Here is a 19167-nt window from a genome sequence, read left to right on the forward strand (position 1 = left end):
AAAAAAATAAGAGTCTCACAGACTTTCCTGCTTAGGCTGGCTTAGAACACGATGCTCAGATCTCAGCCTCCTGAGTAGGGAGGATGACAGGCATGAGCCACCAGTGCCCAGCTTCAACTCAGTTCTGTGTCACTGTCTTCATGCTAGGCATCCGTTTCCTGATCCCTAAAATGAGCAGGACTCTAAAGTCCTTGCAGTCACCTTAGCCAGGACACTGGGACTAGCTTCCTAATGTCACTGCAGAGGGGGTGGCAGCTGGGCTAGAGATGGGCCTGGGAGGAAAAGGAGCAGACACTGATCCCTGCCCTCTTTTCCTGGGCACATAACCCCGGGCCCAGAACCAGCTTTAGGGGTGAGCACTGGGAAGGACGCTGGCCAGCAGCCCAGGGAAGGAGAGCATGCTGGCCCCATGTTGCTATAGGGGAAACTGGCTCAGAAGAGTCTCTAGAGGTGGGCCTAGAAGCCCATCTTCTGATTACTTGTCCCATTACATCCTTGTTACCAAGTCTTTTGACATTATTCCATCATTTTCAATTACTGCCATTCCTGGATGGGGCCATTGACCAAACCATTTACAACAGGCAATGGATATAGCTCAGTCTGGCTCTAGGATGTGTGCAGGACTTTTTTCTTGATATCCATGTATTATTCTGAAGACATTTGTACAGGCCCGTTTGGGAAACTACCCAGGCACACAGCCCTGCTAAAGCAACTAGGGAGGGTGGGATCCAAAACCAAGACTTCCTGTGGAACAAATGTCCCAATTTGGATCCTTAGATCCCAGGCCTTGTGTGGGCTCATTCCTCTCTACCAGCTGCAAGCAGCTGGCTCCAATCTCAGCTCAGAGCCTGGAGGGAGGTACAGGAAGGATTCCTATGCCTGCTTTATCACTGGGCCAAGGGCAAAAACAAAAAAACAAAAAAAAGCCTCATGGGCATTTTTTTCTGGAATGACAGGGTGAAAGGGATCATGGGTACAGCAGGCTTCTCAGTTCCCTTCTCCTGAGCCTCTTACAGATCACCCCAACCTTCTTTGTTTATTAATAATATAATTATTCCAGCCGGGCCCCAGAGGCTCACACCTGTAATCCTAGCTACTCAGGAGGCTGAGATCTGAGGATCATGGTTCAAAGCCAGCCAGGGAAGAAAAGTCCATGAGACTCTTATCTCCAATTAACCACCAGAAAACTGGAAGTGGTGCTGTGGCGCAAGCAGTAGAGCACTTGCCTTGGGCTGAAGAGCGCAGGGATAGTGCCCAAGCCCAGAATTCAAGCCCCATGACCCACCAAAAAAATGCGCGTGCATGTGTGTGTGTGTGTGTGTGTGTGTGTGTGTACTTCCGTGTGCTGGTAACAGGGCTTGAACTCAGGGCCTTCTACTCCCTCTCAACCCTTTCACCTTTCAACTTTTTTGCTGAAGGCTGTTGCTTTACCACCTGATCCACACTTCCAGTCCAGCTATTTTGCTGGTTAATTGGAGATAAGAGTCTCATAGACTTTTCTGCCCTGGCTGGCTTTGAACAGCAATCCTAAGATCTCAGCCTCCTGAGTCACTGGGATTTATAGACATGAGTTACCATGGCCTGACCACATTATCCGTCAACTCTGTCTCTGCCACCCCCATCAGATAATCTAGCAATACTCCTGCATCAGTGTCTGACCGTCTCCAGTCCCTTTCCTAGGCCTCCCTGAGTGGGTGGCTGATCAGAGATCCCTCAGGCACTGTCCTGTTTCACCAGCAACATCCTCAGCCTGGACTGAGTAGCCTTGTCAGGGCCACACACAGGGGGCTGGGCCTGGGTTTCACAGGGCACAGCAGTAATACAGTGGGAAGCATGTTTGTGCTACTGTAAGGCCAGCGTTCAGTAGCAGCATCTGGAGCTGTGCTGACACCAGCAGGTGCATGCTCTCCATCCAAGGCTTCAGAGCCCTGCTGATCAAAGACCTCTTACTGTCACCTCTCTGCCCTTGTCTGGCTGGTCCATGACCAGCACCTGATGTGCATGCATGTGCACACACACACGTGCACACATGCATGTACATACAGCATGAATCCAGGACACCGGGGCTGGTCCAAACTATATAGCTACTTAGTTAAGCACCCCCCATGGGTCAGATAGCGTAAGTGTGAAGTCTCCTCCACAGTGTTACAATGTACACGGAGCATCTGAGACAGTATAAACAAACACTAGTGGTTCTCATGTACACCATCAGGCTAGTTATTATGCACCGCTTCCGTTCCCACACCTCCCCCAGTTCCTTCCTATCTCAGTTGACTGACCCCAGCTCCCATCCCCTCCGGACTTTGCCCATGCTGACTGCTGTACCCAGCCTCTTGCATTCAGGTGCTTCCTTTCCCTCCTCCCTGCCTCCTTCCTTCCTTTCCTTCTTTTCTTCCTCTGTCTGTCTGTCTGTCTTGGTGGGGCGAAGGATGGAACCCAGGGCCTCACCAATGGTAGTAGGTGCCAGGCAAGTGCCTTACCAGTCCTAACCTGGTTGTTTATTCTTATTTTCATGTTGTTTGTCTTTTGTTGCTTGTATGTGTGTGTTGTTGTTTGCCTTTGCTTTTATGCCAGTCCTGGGGCTTGAACTCAGGGCCTTGGCACTGGTTCTACGCTTTTATGTTAAAGGCTGAACACTCTACCACTTGAGTCACAGTTCTACTTCTGACTTCCGTGGTAGTTCATTGGTGATAAGAGTCTCATGGACTTTTCTTTTTTCTTTTTCTTTTTTTTTGTCAGTTGTGGGGCTTGAACTCTGGGCCAGGGCGCTGTCCCTCAGCTCTTTAGCTCAATATGAGTGCTCTACCGCTTGAGCCACAGCGCCACTTCTGGTTTTCTAGTGGTTTATTGGAGATAGTCTCACGGACTTTCCTGCCCAGGCTGGCTTTGAACCATGATCCTCAGATCTCAGCCTCCTAAGTAGCTAGGATTACAGGTGTGAGCCACAGGTGTCCAGCCTTACCTAGGTCTGTTTGTTTTTTTTTCATAAGGTAATAATGAGAAGGTGTTAATTCTTTGAGAGAGCATTTGCATTTGACCTGAAGTTTCCTTCCATTACTACAAAGTGGTCAGGGAAGCGGTGGAAATGCAGTGTCTGTCACTGGAGGGGGGGACACTTGAGGGTGTTCATAGGGGTCATCTTAACTATCCCTGAGGTTGGGCCACCCAGAAGGCTGCCTGGCCTGTGTTTGTTTGTTTGTTTTTTGTCAGCTGTGGGGCCTGAACTCGGCCTGGGCACTGTCCCTCAGCTCTTCAGCTCAAGGCTAGTGCTCTACCACTTGAGCCACTTCTGGCTTTTTCTGCTTATGTGGTGCTGAGGAATGGAACCCAGGGACTCATGCATGTAAGGCAAGCACTCTACCACTGAGCCACCTTCCCAGCCCCTGGCCTGCCTTGTATGTGTGTGTGTGGGGGGGGGTATTGTGAGAGGTCAGCAGTATCCTTGCACCCCTGCATCTGTACCAGGTACCCAGGAGGAGGACCTGAGGCATGGGGACTGCTCCTGTGTGCAGCAAGAGGTGCCCGGTGGTCCAGTGGCCATCACCCAATGGGCAGAGGGACAGAGAGCCAGCTGTCAGGGCTGGAGACTGTCAGAGCAGGGAGAGCCAGGGTGGGACCAGAACAGCCAGCAATTCCTTAGCAGGACCTTCTTTTCCATGTGTCTTCTCAGGCCTTACAGTATTCCCCTCCCCCCCCCCCCCCCCCCCCCCCGCCACTCCCGCCAGGCTGTGTGCAGGGAACAGACAAGGGTCATGAAAAGCAATCTCCCTGACAGATCAGCCAGGAAATGAGAAAATAACAAAATAACGAACTGCAGCTATCAACAGAGCTCTTCTGATAGAGGATTTAATCAGATATGGGCTTGGATGTGGTGGCTGAGAGCCAAGTGGGTGGGTGGAGGCTTGCTCCAGCAAATGACACAGCGGCTGGGTAGCTGGAGGCCTCTCTCTTCCCAGTGTTGGAAACTTGTGGAGAGGTGTCCCTGTACCCTTGCCCACCTCCAGCTTTTCATAATCCAAGAAAGTTCTTCCACAACTTACAGAACCGTGTGTGTGTGTGTGTGTGTGTGTGTGTGTGTGTGCTGGACCTTGAATTCAGGGCCTGGGCACTGTCCCTGAGCATTTTTGCTCAAGGTTAGCACCCTACCACAGCACCACATCTGCCATTTTGGTGGCTGATTGGAGACAAGAGTCTCATAGACTTTCCTGCCTGGGCTGGCTTCAAACCATGATCCTCAGGTTGCAGCTTCCTAAGTAGCTAGGATTACAGATGTGCACCACCAGCATTCAACATCCAGAACCTTCTTGATGCCCAAGTTCCTCATCCCCATTAGCCTTGCAGACAGGTCCCAGAAAATGCCAGACACAGAGCCCCTGACTCCTGCCTGCTAGAAGGGTCATCACATCGCCCAAATACCAGGCTGTGGCGTTGGTTCTGGTGGCTCAGGCCTGTAGTCCTAGTCACTCAGGAGGCTGAGATCTGAAGATCATAGTTCAAAGCCAGCCCAGGCAGGAAAGACTGTGAGACTCATATCTCCAATTCACCACCAGAAAACCAGAAGTGGAGCTGTGGCTCCAAGTGGTAGAGTGCTAGCTAGCTTTGAGCACAAAAATGCAAAGACAGTGCCCAGGTGCTGAGTTCAAGCCCCATGACCGACAAAATAATAATAATAATAATAACATCTAGGCATGGTGTCAAGCTGCATGTCATGACATCTGTGGGATTAGGATTGTCCTGAGGAGATAGGAACCTTCCACAGCTTGTCCACACCCCCACAGCGGGCTCCCTCCCACCTCTACCACATGGGGGAAGAGTCTGGGCTTCCCAAGCCACTGGCCAGTGGTGGGCTGGAGCGGGAGCCTCATCCCAAGGCTCTGAGCCCCTCCACTGACCCCAGCCCTCCCCTGCCCCAGCCTGGCCCAGTCATTATGGGCTCTCTTCACCTCCACCCTGGCCATCTCCCTGGTGTTTGTGGTCATCCCCTTCTGTGGAGACGTGAAAGTGCTGGCCTCTGTCATGGCACTGGCCGGCCTGGCCATGGGCTGCATCGACACAGTGGCCAACATGCAGCTGGTGAGAATGTACCAGAAGGACTCGGCCTTCTTCCTCCAGGTGAGTGAGCCGAGCGGGGAGTTCCCTGGGCCACATGGCTCCCTGCGGGCCTCGGGCCTAGGGCTAGAGTGGAGACTGAGCCCAGTAAAACAATTCACCCCCCCCCAGAAATCCCTGGGGGGAAGAGAGGAGGGGAGGGTTGCCTTAGGAGCCCCACTTGGAAGGAATCTCTTTATTGTTTCCTTCCTGGTGGGGGAGACAGTAGATGTAACAGCCTCAGATGAGGGTTAAGACTGGGAGAGGAGGGCTGGGAAGGTGGCTCAGTGGTAGAGCGCTTGCCTTGTAATGCATGAGGCCCTGGGTTCGATTCCTCAGCACCACATAAGAAAAAAGCCAGAAGTGGCACTGTGGCTCAAGTGGTAGAGTGCTAGCCTTGAGCTGAAGAGCTGAGGGACAGCACCCAGGCCCAGAGTTCAGGCCCCCCACGACCGGACACAAAAAAAAAAAAAAAGACTGGGAGAGGAAGAGGACAAGAAAGAGGGGACCACCCTCTCCCCCAGGGCCCCTAGAGGGTGGTAAGAAGGGGTTCTTCCTCCTCTCTTCTCCTGCCTCTCTTCCTCCCCTCTCCAGAGCCAGGCTCCCTAGTTGGGTACAAGCTGAAGCCAAGGGGAAGTTCCCGCCCCCCAACATACTGAGTGGAAGTCTAAAATCTGACCCCTCCCCATCCGCAGGTGCTGCATTTCTTTGTGGGCTTCGGTGCTCTGCTGAGCCCCCTGATCGCTGACCCCTTCCTGTCCGAGGCCAACTGCTTCCCTGACAATAGCACCGCCAATGGCACCTCCAGAAGCCACCCGTTCCACACCTCCAGGGTCCTAGGCCAGCACCGCGCAGGAGCCCAGCCTTGGTCCAACCAGACCGTCCCTGGGCTGCCCACCAAGGAGGGGGCCGAGACCCGCGTGTCCTACGCCTTCTGGATCATGGCCCTCATCAATGTGAGTGTGATGGGGGCGGACCCGGTGACCTCACGTGCATCCCGTGCCCCACCCCCACCCAGCTCCCATGGTACAGACGAGATTCTGAGAAACATGCCCGGGCTGAGGTGTGCCCCCAGGAGGCCCGAGGGACGGAGAACTGGCCTGCTGGGGCCATGGCTAAGGTCCCTCAGTGGGGTACAGCGGAGGCTGGGGGTGGAGACAAGATGGCCGCAGAGGGCCGGGCCTGTAGCATAGAAGCAGAGGGAAGACGCCACCTTCTCTCAGTGACTGGGCCATAAGGACACCCCCTATGGGTGTAAGGTAAATTAAAGTAGGTTGCTGATAAATGAGAATGCCACCTGGTATTCAGGCAGGAAGAGAAGTTTTATTTCTGAACTGCTGAGGGGCCATGCGTGGTGGAGAGCACATGGCTGTGGGAGGGGTGCAGGGCAGGGGCGGGGGAGGAGAAAGCATGGCCAGGTGGGCAAAAGGTGTGGCCACACTGGGTTCGGATGTGACCTCAGAGTCTCAGGCTTGACTGGAGTTGGCCCAGGAGGTGACCTGGGAGGAGGGGGAGGTGACTTCTTCCAGGTGTGCCGGTTGCCTAGGTGATCAGGTACTGATCAGGTACTGGGCAGAGACTTAACCAAGAGGGGGGAGGTGTCTGCCCCGCCTTCCTGGGGTGGACCTTACAATGGGGTCTCTCACTTTAGTCCAAATTGGAGCATAGAGCAGGTGGTGAACCCCCCACACCCCAGCTTGAGCAGTGTCCCTTGGCCTCCTGGAGCATGGCGCTTGGGTGGCAGCCTGTCGGGGGACCGAGGCCCCACTTGTCTCCCTGGTGCAGAGCCTCTTGGTGCCAGGCTGACTTGGCCTTCCAGGGGTATTGTCTACCCTGAAAGGAGCCCTCGAGCCCCACCCCACCCCACCCCAGTTTTGCTGAGCAGCAGCCCCAGAGAAGATGTTACAACCTTCCCTGGCTCAAGGCCTGGAGAAAGGTCTAGAAAAAGGGAAGTAGAGCTGGCAGCCCTGACTCCCAGACCGACCAAAGTCATTGCTCCTCTGTAACCCCTCTTTCCTGTGCCAGAAACTCCTGGGGGGCTCTCATCAATGCACCAGCGCCCTCTGTTTCTTCCCCTTTCTGCCCAGCTCTGTCATTGTTTGAAGCAATGAAGCTCTGGGCCTGTGTCTTAAGGGTGGGGCTTGCAGAAGGAGAGGCTACTCTGCAGGCTGGCAACCCCAAGGCCCTGCTCAGGCCCGGGGTTTCCTCTCTCTCTTGCATACATCCAGCCGGGGGAGTGGGGTGTGTGTGTGTAACTTGTGTGCCATAAGGATTTCCACATTTTCCCCCTGGATTGTATGTGAAAATGAAGGAAGGAAATGAGGCTGTGCATACAGTGGACGTGGCCATGCTCACCCACATGGCATTAGCTGGCATTGGGCTGGCACTGGAGCTCTGAGTGCTGCCAACCAAACTGCCACTGGGAAGCCTTTCCCACCCACCTCCCTGGAAAACCCCACTTGAGTGACCTCCCTCCCCAGCTGTGTCCGCCTGGCCTTCTCCCAGGCCTCTGCCTCTGCAGGCCTCAGTATACATTTCCTGTTTCCCTAGCAACCAGTTCTCCCCACCCCCACCCCCAGTCAGGCCTGGACTCCCTGGGGACACAGACCTGGTCTCTTCCCACTCCCTCCCGGCTTCACAGCTGCCAGAGGCTGTCCAATCGCGACTTGTGTTGTCCTTGCTTCGGGAGATGGCATTCACTAATGTAATCCTGGCTGATCTTGAACCCCTGGACTTAAGCCATCCTCCCAGCTTCACCTCTCCATAGCTGGGATTATAGGTGTGTACCACCATATCCAGCCTTGACCTTGACTTTTTGTTTGTTTGTTTTTGCCAGTCCTGGGGCTTGAACTCAGGGCCTGGGCGCTGTCCCTGAGCTTCTTTTGCTCAAGGCTAGCACTCTACCCCTTGGGCCTCAGAGCCACTTCTGGCTTTTTCCACTTATGTGGTTCTGAGGAATTGAACCCAGGGCATCATGCATGCTAGACAAGCACTCTACCACTAAGCCACGGTCCCAGCCCTTACCTACTTTTGAGTGTATGCAAAAGCTCTCAGAATCGCTCTTGGGCTTTACCCCTGCTTGTCTAGAGGAATTGGAGGGGATCCCCCAGGGCAGCAGCAAGTCAGCTTCCATCTCTGCCTGGCCTCAGTGACGGTGCTCACCGACCTTCAGAACTTCTGCAGCTGCATGGGCTGCTCCCCTTCCTAAGCAAAAGGAGCCGAGCTGCAGCTGAGCACGGAGGACTGCGCTGAGACCCGTCAAAGAGCTTCGGGGTTCAAAGCCAGCCAGGGCAAGAAAGTCCATGAGACTCTTATATCTCCAATGAACCACCAGAAAAAAACAGAAGTGGCCACTGTGGCTCAAGTGGTAGAGCACTCACCTTGAGCTGGAGAGCTGAGGGACAGCGCCCAGGCCCAGAGTTCAAGCCCCACGACTGACAAAAAAATAAAAAAGAGCTTCGGGGTGGCAAGCTTGGTTAGATCTAGGCGGGGCCCCCGAGGGAGGAGGTGGCAGCTTCTCCAGGCAACCTCGGAGGAAGTGCTCTGGGGAGTTCAGGGGAGACTAAGTGTCTCACCGTAATGAGCACAGACCTGAATGTTGACATGCGTCTGGCGTGATGGTGCACATGCATTTGTTAACCAAAAGGAATGTGTGTGTGTGTGTGTGTGTGTGTGTGTGTGTGTGTGTGTTCTAGCCTTAGACACACCAGGTACAAAGCAGAGTGAAGCAGAGCTCTATGCCCTCTGGGCAGGGCAGTGCTGGGCAGGACCTGAGATGGAGGCGTTCCCAACACAGCCGGAACACCAGGCTGTAACCGCACCCTGCTCCAGCCAGCCGCATGGCTAGGACTCCTTGCCTCCTGGGTCCAGGCTTTGAAAAGCCTTTCTGTCTTCTCAAGGAAATGGGTATGACAAGGGTTGGGCAGCATTTACCTCAAGCCTGCAGGGGTTGAGGGGCCTGGTTAGTGGACTGGAGCTGACTGTTGGTTTTGTTTGGTTTGCTAGTCCTAGGACTGGAACTCAAGGCCTTGAGAGCTGTCCCTTAGCTTTTATTTTTGCTCAAGGCTAGCACTCTACCCCTTGAGTCACAGCTTCACTTTTTTGGTGGTTCATTGGAAATAAGAATCTTGTAGTCTTTCCTGGCTGGGCTGGCCTTGAACCATGATCCTCAGATCTCAGCCTCCTGAGTAGCTAGGGTTGCAGGGGTGAGCTGCCAGTGCCCGGCTTTGGAGCTGGCTCTTTGCTGAAGTGGGAGCCACGTGGCCATACTATATGCCGCATGGGGGTTGCAGCACAAGGGGTGGGGGAAGACCGAGCCTGACCTGACCCTCCTCCGCCCCCCAGCTTCCAGTGCCCCTGGCTGTGCTTTTCCTGCTGTCCAAGGAACGGCTGCTCACCTGCCCCCAGAGGAAGCCCTTGCTCCTGCCGGCGGACGAGCTGGCCCTGGAGACACGGCCCCCCGAGAAGGAAGACACCTCCTCGCTACCCCCAAAGTTTCAACTCTACCCAGGTGGAGGGGCCCCTGTGAATGATCCCAGTCTCCAGGCCCGCCCTGGGGGTCATGGGTAGAGCAATCTTGGGCCCTGATAGGCTCATGGGACAGGAGGCGTTCACCTGGCCCAGGCCCTGGCTGTGTTACCTTGGGGAAATGACTTGGCATCTCTGAGTCAGTCGAGGTTGGCCAAGGACTGGGACAAGGACGCAGGCTGCTGCTCACGGAGGCGGTCAGGGGCTGGCCCGCCAGGACCTCTCTGTGTCCTGACCCAGGGTGCCCAGGAAGGGAGCCTCAGCCCTGTTCTTCCCGCCTCCCCCAGGGCACGAGGACCTGTTCAGCTGCTGCCAGAGAAGGAACTTCCGGGGAGCCCCTTGCTCCTTCTTTGCCATCCATATCTCAGCGGCCCTGGTGCTGTTCATGACGGACGGGATGACGGTGAGCCTGTCCGAGCATGCGTGGACGGCGGGGGCGGGGGGGGGGGGCTCCATCTCCACACCGGGCCTGGACAGCAAGGGAAGAGAGAAGCATGGAGTCTTCTAGACCTCCTTCTGGGGTCTGCAGGTTCTTCATGGGCTCCTTGGCGGTGATGTCCCCCCCTCCACACCCCAAGTTTGTTTACCACCCACTGGAAGCCCAGGCTCTCTGTCTCGGCCAGTTGTTTGGATCATGGCTGGCCTGTTTTTATTTTTTGTCGGTGGGTTGTTTGTTTTACTGGTTATCGGGGATCTGCATTTTTCAGGGGGGCAGAGTCCTGTTCTTCCGGTTAGAGGGCAGGGCGCCCAGCTTGCTGCTGTGCTGTCAGGCCTCACTGCTCAAGCTTGCAACTGGCATGAGCCACGGGCGCCGCCGGGCTCTGTGGCTCACGCCGGTCATCTTAGCTACCCAGGAGGCTGAGGTCTGAGGATCTCAGTCTGGAGCCCATCTAGACAGGAAGGTCCAAGAGACTCTTATTTCCGGCTATTAGCTTCTACCAAATTGCCGGAAGTGGAGGTATAGTTCAAGGATCACCCTGAGATAAAAACACAAGACCCTATCTTAAAAATAACTTCAGTTAGCCGGGCGCCGGTGGCTCACATCTGTAATCCTAGCTACTCAGGAGGCTGAGAGCTGAGAATCGAGGTTCAAAGTCAGCCCAGTCAGGAATGTCCATAAGACTCTTAATCTCCAATAAACCACCAGAAAAGCGGCAGTGGCACTGTGGCTCAAGTGGTAGAGCACTAGCCTTGAGCTGAAGAGCTGAAGGACAGCGCCCAGGCCCAGAGTTTGAGCCCCACGACCGACAAAAACAAATAAAATAACTTCAGTTATTGAAGGGCTGAGGGTAGGTTTGAGGTGATAGAGCACCTGCCTGCCAAGCACAAGGCCCTTAGTTCAAACAAACAAAAACCCAAATGACCTAGTGAAAAGTACTGGAGAACAGACTTGGTTGACGTCCAGCTCCCAAAGTGACCTTGGGTGACCTTCTCCCTGCTCTCTCCAATCTGAAAAACGAGAGGTGTGCACAGCGTTCTCTTTTAGCTACGGAGCAAGCACCTGTCTGCCCAAACCCCCAGGGAGCTGTAGAGACCCACCTGGGGGGCCCCCCTCCACCTCCGCACCTCAGCTGCTAGCCTCAGCTCCAGCCTGGCCCCTGGCTCCTGCTGAGCCTCTGGAGACAGGGTCAGTTGGTCCTCCTGTCAGCCCCTGACTTGTGCCCAGGCCGGGCTCAGGTGTGCTCAGCAAGGCCTGCTCCCCACAGGGGGCGTATTCTGCCTTTGTGTACAGCTATGCAGTGGAGAAGCCGCTGTCCGTTGGACACAAGACAGCCGGGTACCTCCCCAGTCTCTTCTGGGGCTTCATCACCCTGGGGCGGCTCGCCTCCATTCCCATCTCCTCCAGAATGAGGCCAGCCACCATGGTGTTCGTCAACGTGGTAAGTGGCCATGCCACCCCTACCTACAGACCCGCGACGCGCTGCTTCTGTCTACCACTGCCCCAGGACAGTTGCTTGGGTTTACGTGGCTAATGGGAAAAATAGAAGAGTGAGGGCAGCATCCAGGGAGCTGATGTCCCCCGAGCGCAGACATGGGAGGGAGAGGCCTGGGCGCTGGTGGACTGGGAAAGAGAAAGATTCTGACATGTTTCCTGCTGTAAAGTTGATTCAAGCATGGAAAAGAATGACTAGGGTGTGAGCAGCTACAGGGAAGGACCCCAGCGGCTCAGCTCTCCGTCCCTGGCATGCTTCCGGAGGCAGAGGATTCCTCTGGCTGGCGCTGCAGGCTGCATCCCCAGCCGGCAGAGCCGCTGCTCTGGGCCTGCGGTGGGTGTATGGCTGCAACCGTGTGGGAGTGTGGTGAGGAGGCTGCTCACCTCACAAGCCAGAAGCAGGAGGCAGGAGACCCACAGTCCCTTTCCAGGGCTTGCCAATGACCTAGGGGCCTCCCGTGAGGCCCCACCACCTCCTAGAACACTGTTCTGGTGACCAAGCCTTTATCGCACGGTCTTTCAAGATTGGAACTATAAGCCAGTCACTGGCTACTCAGAAGGCTGAGATCTGAGGATCCAAGTTCAAATCCTGCCCAGCAGGAAAGTCCATGAAACTCTTATCTCCAGTGAACCATACCAGAAAACTGGAAGTGGTGCTGTGGCTGGGAGTGGTAGATCACTAGCCTTGAGAGAAAAAGCTCAGGGAAGGTGTTCAGGCCCTGAGTTCAAATCCCATAACTGACCAAAAGAAAAAAAAAAAAGGATAGCAAGAATGCTGCTTTGTTCTTTTCCTGGAGAGCCAAGTTTTGTTTTGTTTTGCTTTGCTTTGTTTTGTTGGAACTTGAACTCAAGGCCTTGCACTTGCTATTTTTGGTGGTTATTTTGGAGATGGGGTCTTGTGGACTTTTTCTGCCCAGGTTGGCTTCAAACCATGATCCTCCAGATCTCAGCCTCCTGAGCAGCTAGGATTACAGGCGTGAGCTGCCAGTACCTGGCAGAACCAAGTTTCTTAGTTTGCTCATTTCATTTTTTTTTTGTCAGTCGTGGGGCCTGAACTCCGGGACTGGGCACTGTCCCTCAGCTCTTCAGCTCAAGGCTAGAGCCCTACCACTTGAGCCACAGCGCCACTTCTGGCTTTTTCTGTTTATGTGGTACTGAGGAATCGAACCCAGGACCTCATGCATGCAAGGCAAGCACTCTACCACTGAGCCACTTTCCCAGCCCTTAGTTTGCTCATTTCTTGTGTTTGAAGTACTCTTCAGTGACATCCTCAACCTGAGATTTTTTGCAGTTCACTGCTACATAGTGGCAGCCAACAGAGGCTGGATGGCTTCTTCGTGTTTCCTGCACATTTCTGCCAGTTCAGAGCTGCACTGGAACTAGTCTAGTTGGCCTTAATGGCTTCTTGAATCCCCTGCTCTAGACAATGGCCATTGCACAGGACCATCAGGAGACCTCTTGAAGAACAGTATTAGCCTACTCAGTAGTCCATTAGCCTATTCAGCAGAGCCATTTGGCTAGGGCCCTGGGTTTCAAAAGAAGCTGAATCTTTTTTTTCCTCCACAATCTTCAAATCAGGGCATTGCACTTTTCAGACCAGTGCTACCACCTGAGCCACGTCCCCAGCCCTTTTTTTGCATAAGCCCATTGTTCATGTAAGGTCCTAGCCTCAGACTTCAAAACTCTTAGCAATATCTACTGGATATCTGGGATTATAGGTGAACACACACCACCAGGCCCAGATTATTTGTTGAGATGGGATCTTGCTAAATGTAGCAAAGTCTTGCCCAGGCTGGCTTTGAATTTCAATCCTCCTATGCCTTCCAAGTAGCTAGGATTACAGGTGTAAGCCACCATGCTTGGCCCTGAAACTAAATATATTCTTGTTTTGTTTTGAGTGCTGGGGATTAAACCTAGGGCTTCACACATGCTAAGCACATGCTCTGCCAATGAACTAGATCCAGAACATAACCAAGTCCAGGACCTTTCCCCTCAAAGCTGTAGAATACTATGGAAGATCGTCATCTCTTAGGACTGCATGACATGCCCACACAGAACTGGGGGATAGTTCAGTGGTAGAACACTCAGCTGGTATGCCTGCGGTCCTGGGTTCTATCCCAGCATCTTCTCTCTCTCTCTCTCTCTCTCTCTCTCTCTCACACACACACACACACACACACACACACACACACACACAGAACCTTCCTGTGTCTCTTTGAGCTTGACTAGGAACATTGCAGTGTTGCAGTTCCTGGTCAGTCCACAAGGTGGCGATCAAGTCACACAGCTCTGCTCTGCTCCTGGAGCAGGGAGAGAGGGAATCCCTTGGTTTTTCCTTTCTCCTGGGATACCTGCCCAGCTTTCTGGTTCCTAATGGCCTCCACTTCTGCAACAGGTGGGCGTGGTGGTGACATTCCTGTTGCTGCTTATTTTCTCCTACAATGTCATCTTCCTGTTTGCGGGGACAGCGAGTCTGGGCCTGTTCCTGAGTAGTACCTTCCCGAGCATGCTGGCCTACACGGAGGACATTCTCCAATACACAGGTGAGTGTCGGGGACGCCTCCTCTCCTGCACCGGTCTTCCTGTGCGTCTTCCAGCAGGAGGGTCCCTACCCCACCTCCTGACTGGCAGGGGCATTTTCATAAAGGAGGACGGCTGCCACTTCAGGCCACACGGGCACTTAGCCATTCTTTCCCATTTTATTTTTTATCCATGTGGGAATATCTCTGGATATGCTGACATAGTGTGCATCAGGGGTGTGCCAAATTCAAAGCAAAAACTTATTACCCCTTTCCTTAGCCTCCCTGCTAAGTGTGTTCAGATGAGATCCATTGTGTGTGTGTGGGGGGGGGGGGCTTGAGCTCAGGCCTAGGCACTCTCCCTTAGCTTTTTTGCTCCATACTAGTGCTATACCACTTGAGCTACAGTTCCACTTCTGGCTTTTTGGTGGTTAATTGGAGATAAGAGGCTCATGGACTTTGCTGCCTGGGCTGGCTTCGAACTATGATCCTCAGATCTCAGTCTCCTGAGCAGCTAGGATGATAGATGTGAACCACTGGCACCACATTGTTTTCAAAATACACTAGTTTGCTTATTCATTTTGGTGGTCTTTGGGTTGAAACTCAGGGCCTGGAGCTGCTTAGGCAACTCTCTACCACTTAAGCCACATCTCCAGCCTTAAGTGTTTCTTAATTATGAAAGCAGGGCTAGAGATATAGCTCAAGTGGTAAAGTGCCTGCCTAGCAAGTATGAGGTCCTTAGTTCAAATCCCAGGAACACCAAAAAAAGTAGGATCTGCTCATTACAAACTCTTCAAACTGCTGGGCACTGGTGGCTCACGCCTGTAATCCCATCTACTCAGGGCTGAGATCTGAGGATCGCAGTTTGAAGCCAGCCTGGGCAAAAAAAAAGTCTGTGAGACTCTTACCTCCAATTAACCACAAAAAGCGGGAAGTGGAGCTGTGGTTCACATGGTAGAGCACTAGCCTTGAGCACAAAAATCTCAGGGACAGCACTCAGGCCCAGAGTTCAAGCCCCAGGACTGGCAAAAGAAAAGCAAAATAGTCCTCAAATTGCACAAGCATATTTTCAGGCAGCCAGAAAAAGTAGCTGAAAATAATCCTTTTAGCAGTTTTTCTCCCCATTGACTTCTTGAGAATCTATTACACGTCGCTATTCACATCCAAATGAAAGCCAGGCACCAGTAGCTCACACCTGTAACCTACTCAGGAAGCGGCGTTCTGAGGATGAGGTTTGAAGCCAGCCCAGGCAGACAAATCTCCAAGACTCACTCTGAAGTCAGGGCCCTGTTGCCAAAGAGGTTGTCAACGGGCGAGTCAGCGAGGGAGGGCCGGGCTGCCAGCCCTCACTGTGCTGCCGCCGTCCAACCAGAGCCTCTGTGTCCGGGCAGGCTGTGCGACCACGGTGCTGGTGACGGGGGCTGGAGTTGGCGAGATGGCCCTGCAGATGCTGGTCGGTTTGGTATGTGGGGCCCTGTGGGGGTGGGCGCCTCCAACAGGTGTCAGCCAGCTCCCTCTAAACCCACGCTGGGGCTTCCTGAGCCCAGGAAGCCTGCAGGGCCCCAGGCCACACTTGAAAACTGAGCCTCCAAATGTGAAATCCGGAGACAGGTCCAAAGCAAACACCGGCGGAGTCTGGCAGGGAGGCGGGAGGGGACCCAGAGTACTGAGCCTGGACAGCGTGCCCCACACCCAGGGTCCTCTCCACCCTTGCTGCTGGGACCCCAGCCTCCTGCCAGGAAGTGCCACGCACCAGCTTTGCCTGCTATCTTGTGTGTGTGTGTGTGTGTGTGAGTGTGCATGCACACACGTGTGTCAGTTCTGAAGCTTGAACACTCAGAGCCTGGTTCCTGTCCAGTTAGGCCTATGGGTATAGAAACACCTGGTGTGACTGGCAATCCCATGCCGCTGTGGGGATTTATCGAAAGTTCCAGAACTCACAGCTCAAAGATTACAAAGGGTGGCCAGATCCAACCTTAGCCTCCGGGCAGGACTTTCTGCCTCCAGATGCATAACCTTGGAAAAGCCAGGACGTCCCTCCTCTGTGTTCCCGTTGGGGGGTGAGAGGTGTCTCACCTTGATGGTCTGCCAAGCCAAGCGGCCTGGGAGGTTCTGGGAGGTTCTGCTCCCGCTCACCTCCCACGTGGAGTTTTAATGGCCTGTGTCTGTGTGCTTTCCCCTTTGGCAGATCTTCCAGGCCCAGGGCAGCTACAGCTTCCTGGTGTGTGGTGTGATCTTTGGCTGCCTGGCTTTTGCCTTTTACGTCTTGCTCCTGTTTTTCCACAGGATGCACCCCGGGCTCTCTTCTGGTAAGGAGAGAATCCGTTTCTACACAAGAGGAGGAAAACAGAGTGGGGCGGGGAAACAGGGAAGGCGGTGGGGGTTATCTTAATATACCGGAAATACTGTTCTGTTCCAAGCAAAATGCAAGGAAATGTTTATTTTTCTACAGCTTCCTTTCCCTCCCCTTCCTGCTCTCCCTGGAATGGTCACACTGGACTCTGAAGTCCGGTGGGGAAGGGGGGGCTCACTCATGGTTTCTCCATGAGCAGAGGGGCATAGACTAAGAGTCCACCTTCCAGCATCCCCCCGTGCATGCGACCAGGGGCCAAAAGTCTCTTTCCAGCCTGTTTAGGACCGGGGCAGCGGAGCCTGCCTCCCTGGTCGGAGCTGTCTCATTGGCCAACCCTCCTTACAGCTCTGAATTTTGATTTTGATCCAAATCACATTTTCAAAAATTAAAATAATAAGAGACCTTCAGGCCAAATGGCAGAGAAAAGCTCCTTTGGGGCTGAATCACCGCCTAAGAATAGTCTCCCTCCCACAGACCCCGGGCAGGGGGAGTCCCGGGCTGTTCTTGTATCCTGACCGCTCCCCCGCCCTCCTGCCCAGAGCCCTCCACTCCAGCAGTGACTGTGCACAGCCTGGTCTTAAGTGAAGTCACCCCCCAGTGTGCTCACTGGATGGACGTATCCACCCCCCTAACAGAAAAACCACTTAGTACTGAGGCCTGGAATGACATCTAGCGTGGCAGGTAGCAGTCGCTGTCTAGGTCTGCCCTTAGCACCTCCTGAGCCAGCCCTCTACTTTTAGCTATTTGCTAGTTAACTGGAAGTAATCTCACAGACCTTCCTGTCTGAGCTGGCTTCGAACCGCAAGCCTCAGATCCCAGTCTCCTGAGTAGGATTACAGGTGTGAGCCACCAGCACCCCGCTTTGCATTCCTTTCTCATGGGAGGCAAACACAAACGCACATTCCCTTCGCCCTAGACTCTAGTCTTGACAAAGCGCCTCCCCCAAGTTTGCCAGAACTTGTCCATCTGACTCGTTCCTCCGCTCGGTGCTTGCAAATGAGCCCCGGAGGCAGAGAACAAGAAACTTGGTCAGCTCTCAGAAAAATGCTGCAGCATTTGGGAGATCCCCAGACACGCTGCCGGCTCTATTTAACTGTTTGCTTTCTCTTCTTAGTTTCCACCCAAGACAAGCCACTCGGCCTGGAGAATTCTGAGTGCTACCAAAGGTGAAACAGGGTACAGGAGACAGGTGAAGACCCCAACCTCCTCAGCATCAAGGTGACCATGCTTCATAGGAAGCCAGAGGTCTGCAGGGAAGAGGCAGGCCTCCCTCCCTGCCTTGCTTGAATCCACTTACACTCGGTTGGACAGAAGAAATTAAATCAACTTTCCGGTACTGGGTCCTTCCCCAGGAAATCATTAGATGCGGACTGGACCTGACATTTCCAGTTGCTCTCCTCTTCCCTGGTTCAGACCCGCTGTCCACAACACCTGGAGGGGAGGGCAGGACGCAGCTGCACGTCGCTTCATGCATGGACCCAGACCCTGGGTTTGCGATCACTTTTAGTTTCCGTTTGGGAAAATAGGCTGAAATGATAAAGCTTGATGATTATCACTACATGTAGATAGATATATATTTTTTAAATCAAAACAAATCTCGTTGTTCTCTGGCATGTTCAAAGGATGTATGTGATTTTTTTACTCTGGATTTATGTCCAGAGTCCATCTGGTTCTTGCTGAAGTTCGGTAGCCTAAGATATCACATGAAGTTCAGTCTTTTTGTTTGTTTCTTTTGTGCCAGAACTGGGGTTTGAACTCAGGGCCTCACCCTACCTTAGTTTTGTTTTTGTTTTGTGTCTTGTTTTGTTTTTGCTTAAGGCTAGAGCTCTACCACTTGAACCACACCTCCACTTCTGAGAAGTTGAATCTTGCTCCTTCGGGACACCGATTTGGTGGCTAGCTCACACCTGCTTTGTCCTTCCGTTTTCATTTTGAGAGCCGGTTGTTAAATACAGCCCTAACCAAAAGTTAACTCCTATCGAACCAAGTAAAAACAAAGCCAATAAATGCTCAACACTTCACATTTCCTAACTCTTGAGGTTTGGGATGCGTGTGCCGTGGGAGGCGGGGTCACTGCGAGGTTGAGTGCAGCCCGGTTGCCCCCCAGCTCCAGGCGCTCAGTGAAGGCATTTGGTAGCTACAATTGGCCGGGGTGGAGTATTTATGTCCACAAACACTCTGCAGTCAAAGCTGCCAAGCGCAGCTGCTCCCCCAGGGAGCCAGGTGCAGCCCCTCTCCAGCTCACCGCTGCTCACTACCAGTGCGGCAGCGCCAGAGGTCACCTGCGGCCAGGAGCTGGCTGGCCTATTCTTCTTTAAGGACACTGACCAGCACCAAGGAGTTTCGACATTAGTGGAGCTGTGGCTCAAGTGTAGAATGTTCCTTCTTTTACTTATAGAGGGGGGGAAAATTGTGCAATCCTGGGGCTTGAACTCAGGGCCTGGGAGCTATCCCTGAGCTTTTTTTGCTCAAGCCTAGGCCTCTACCACTTGAGCTACAACTCCACTTCCAGATTTTTGTTTGTGTGGTTGGTTTTTAAGGGTGGTTAATTGGAGATAAGAGTCTCACAGACTTTCCTGCCTGGGCTGGCTTTGAACTGCAATCCTCAGACCTCAGCCTCCTGAGTAGCTAGAATTACAGGCCTGAGCCATTAAGCGCCTGGCTAGAGGAAAACTTCTATAGCAGGTCAAGGTCTTGTCTTTTAGAAAAGGCTGGGAGTGCTGAACAAGTTCCAGCTGCGCAGAATC

General features: G+C 53.5%; 1 protein-coding gene across 1 annotated transcript in view; it reads left to right on the top strand.

Annotated features, from left to right (window-relative positions):
- Mfsd4 (major facilitator superfamily domain containing 4) overlaps nucleotides 1-18441 on the top strand; it is a 26145-nt gene extending 7704 nt beyond the window's left edge. The window contains exons 2-10 of the mRNA XM_013017266.1: nucleotides 4914-5112; nucleotides 5784-6044; nucleotides 9433-9598; nucleotides 9903-10018; nucleotides 11322-11495; nucleotides 13944-14091; nucleotides 15459-15529; nucleotides 16256-16376; nucleotides 17535-18441. Of these exons, the coding sequence (XP_012872720.1) occupies nucleotides 4914-5112; nucleotides 5784-6044; nucleotides 9433-9598; nucleotides 9903-10018; nucleotides 11322-11495; nucleotides 13944-14091; nucleotides 15459-15529; nucleotides 16256-16376; nucleotides 17535-17590 (1312 nt within the window). The 3' untranslated portion in view covers nucleotides 17591-18441. The remainder of the gene's footprint in view (nucleotides 1-4913; nucleotides 5113-5783; nucleotides 6045-9432; nucleotides 9599-9902; nucleotides 10019-11321; nucleotides 11496-13943; nucleotides 14092-15458; nucleotides 15530-16255; nucleotides 16377-17534) is intronic.
- Nucleotides 18442-19167: the final 726 nt, after the last annotated feature.

This window comes from Dipodomys ordii, unplaced genomic scaffold (assembly GCF_000151885.1).
Source record: "Dipodomys ordii isolate 6190 unplaced genomic scaffold, Dord_2.0 Scaffold35, whole genome shotgun sequence".
Classification (NCBI taxonomy): domain Eukaryota; kingdom Metazoa; phylum Chordata; class Mammalia; order Rodentia; family Heteromyidae; genus Dipodomys; species Dipodomys ordii.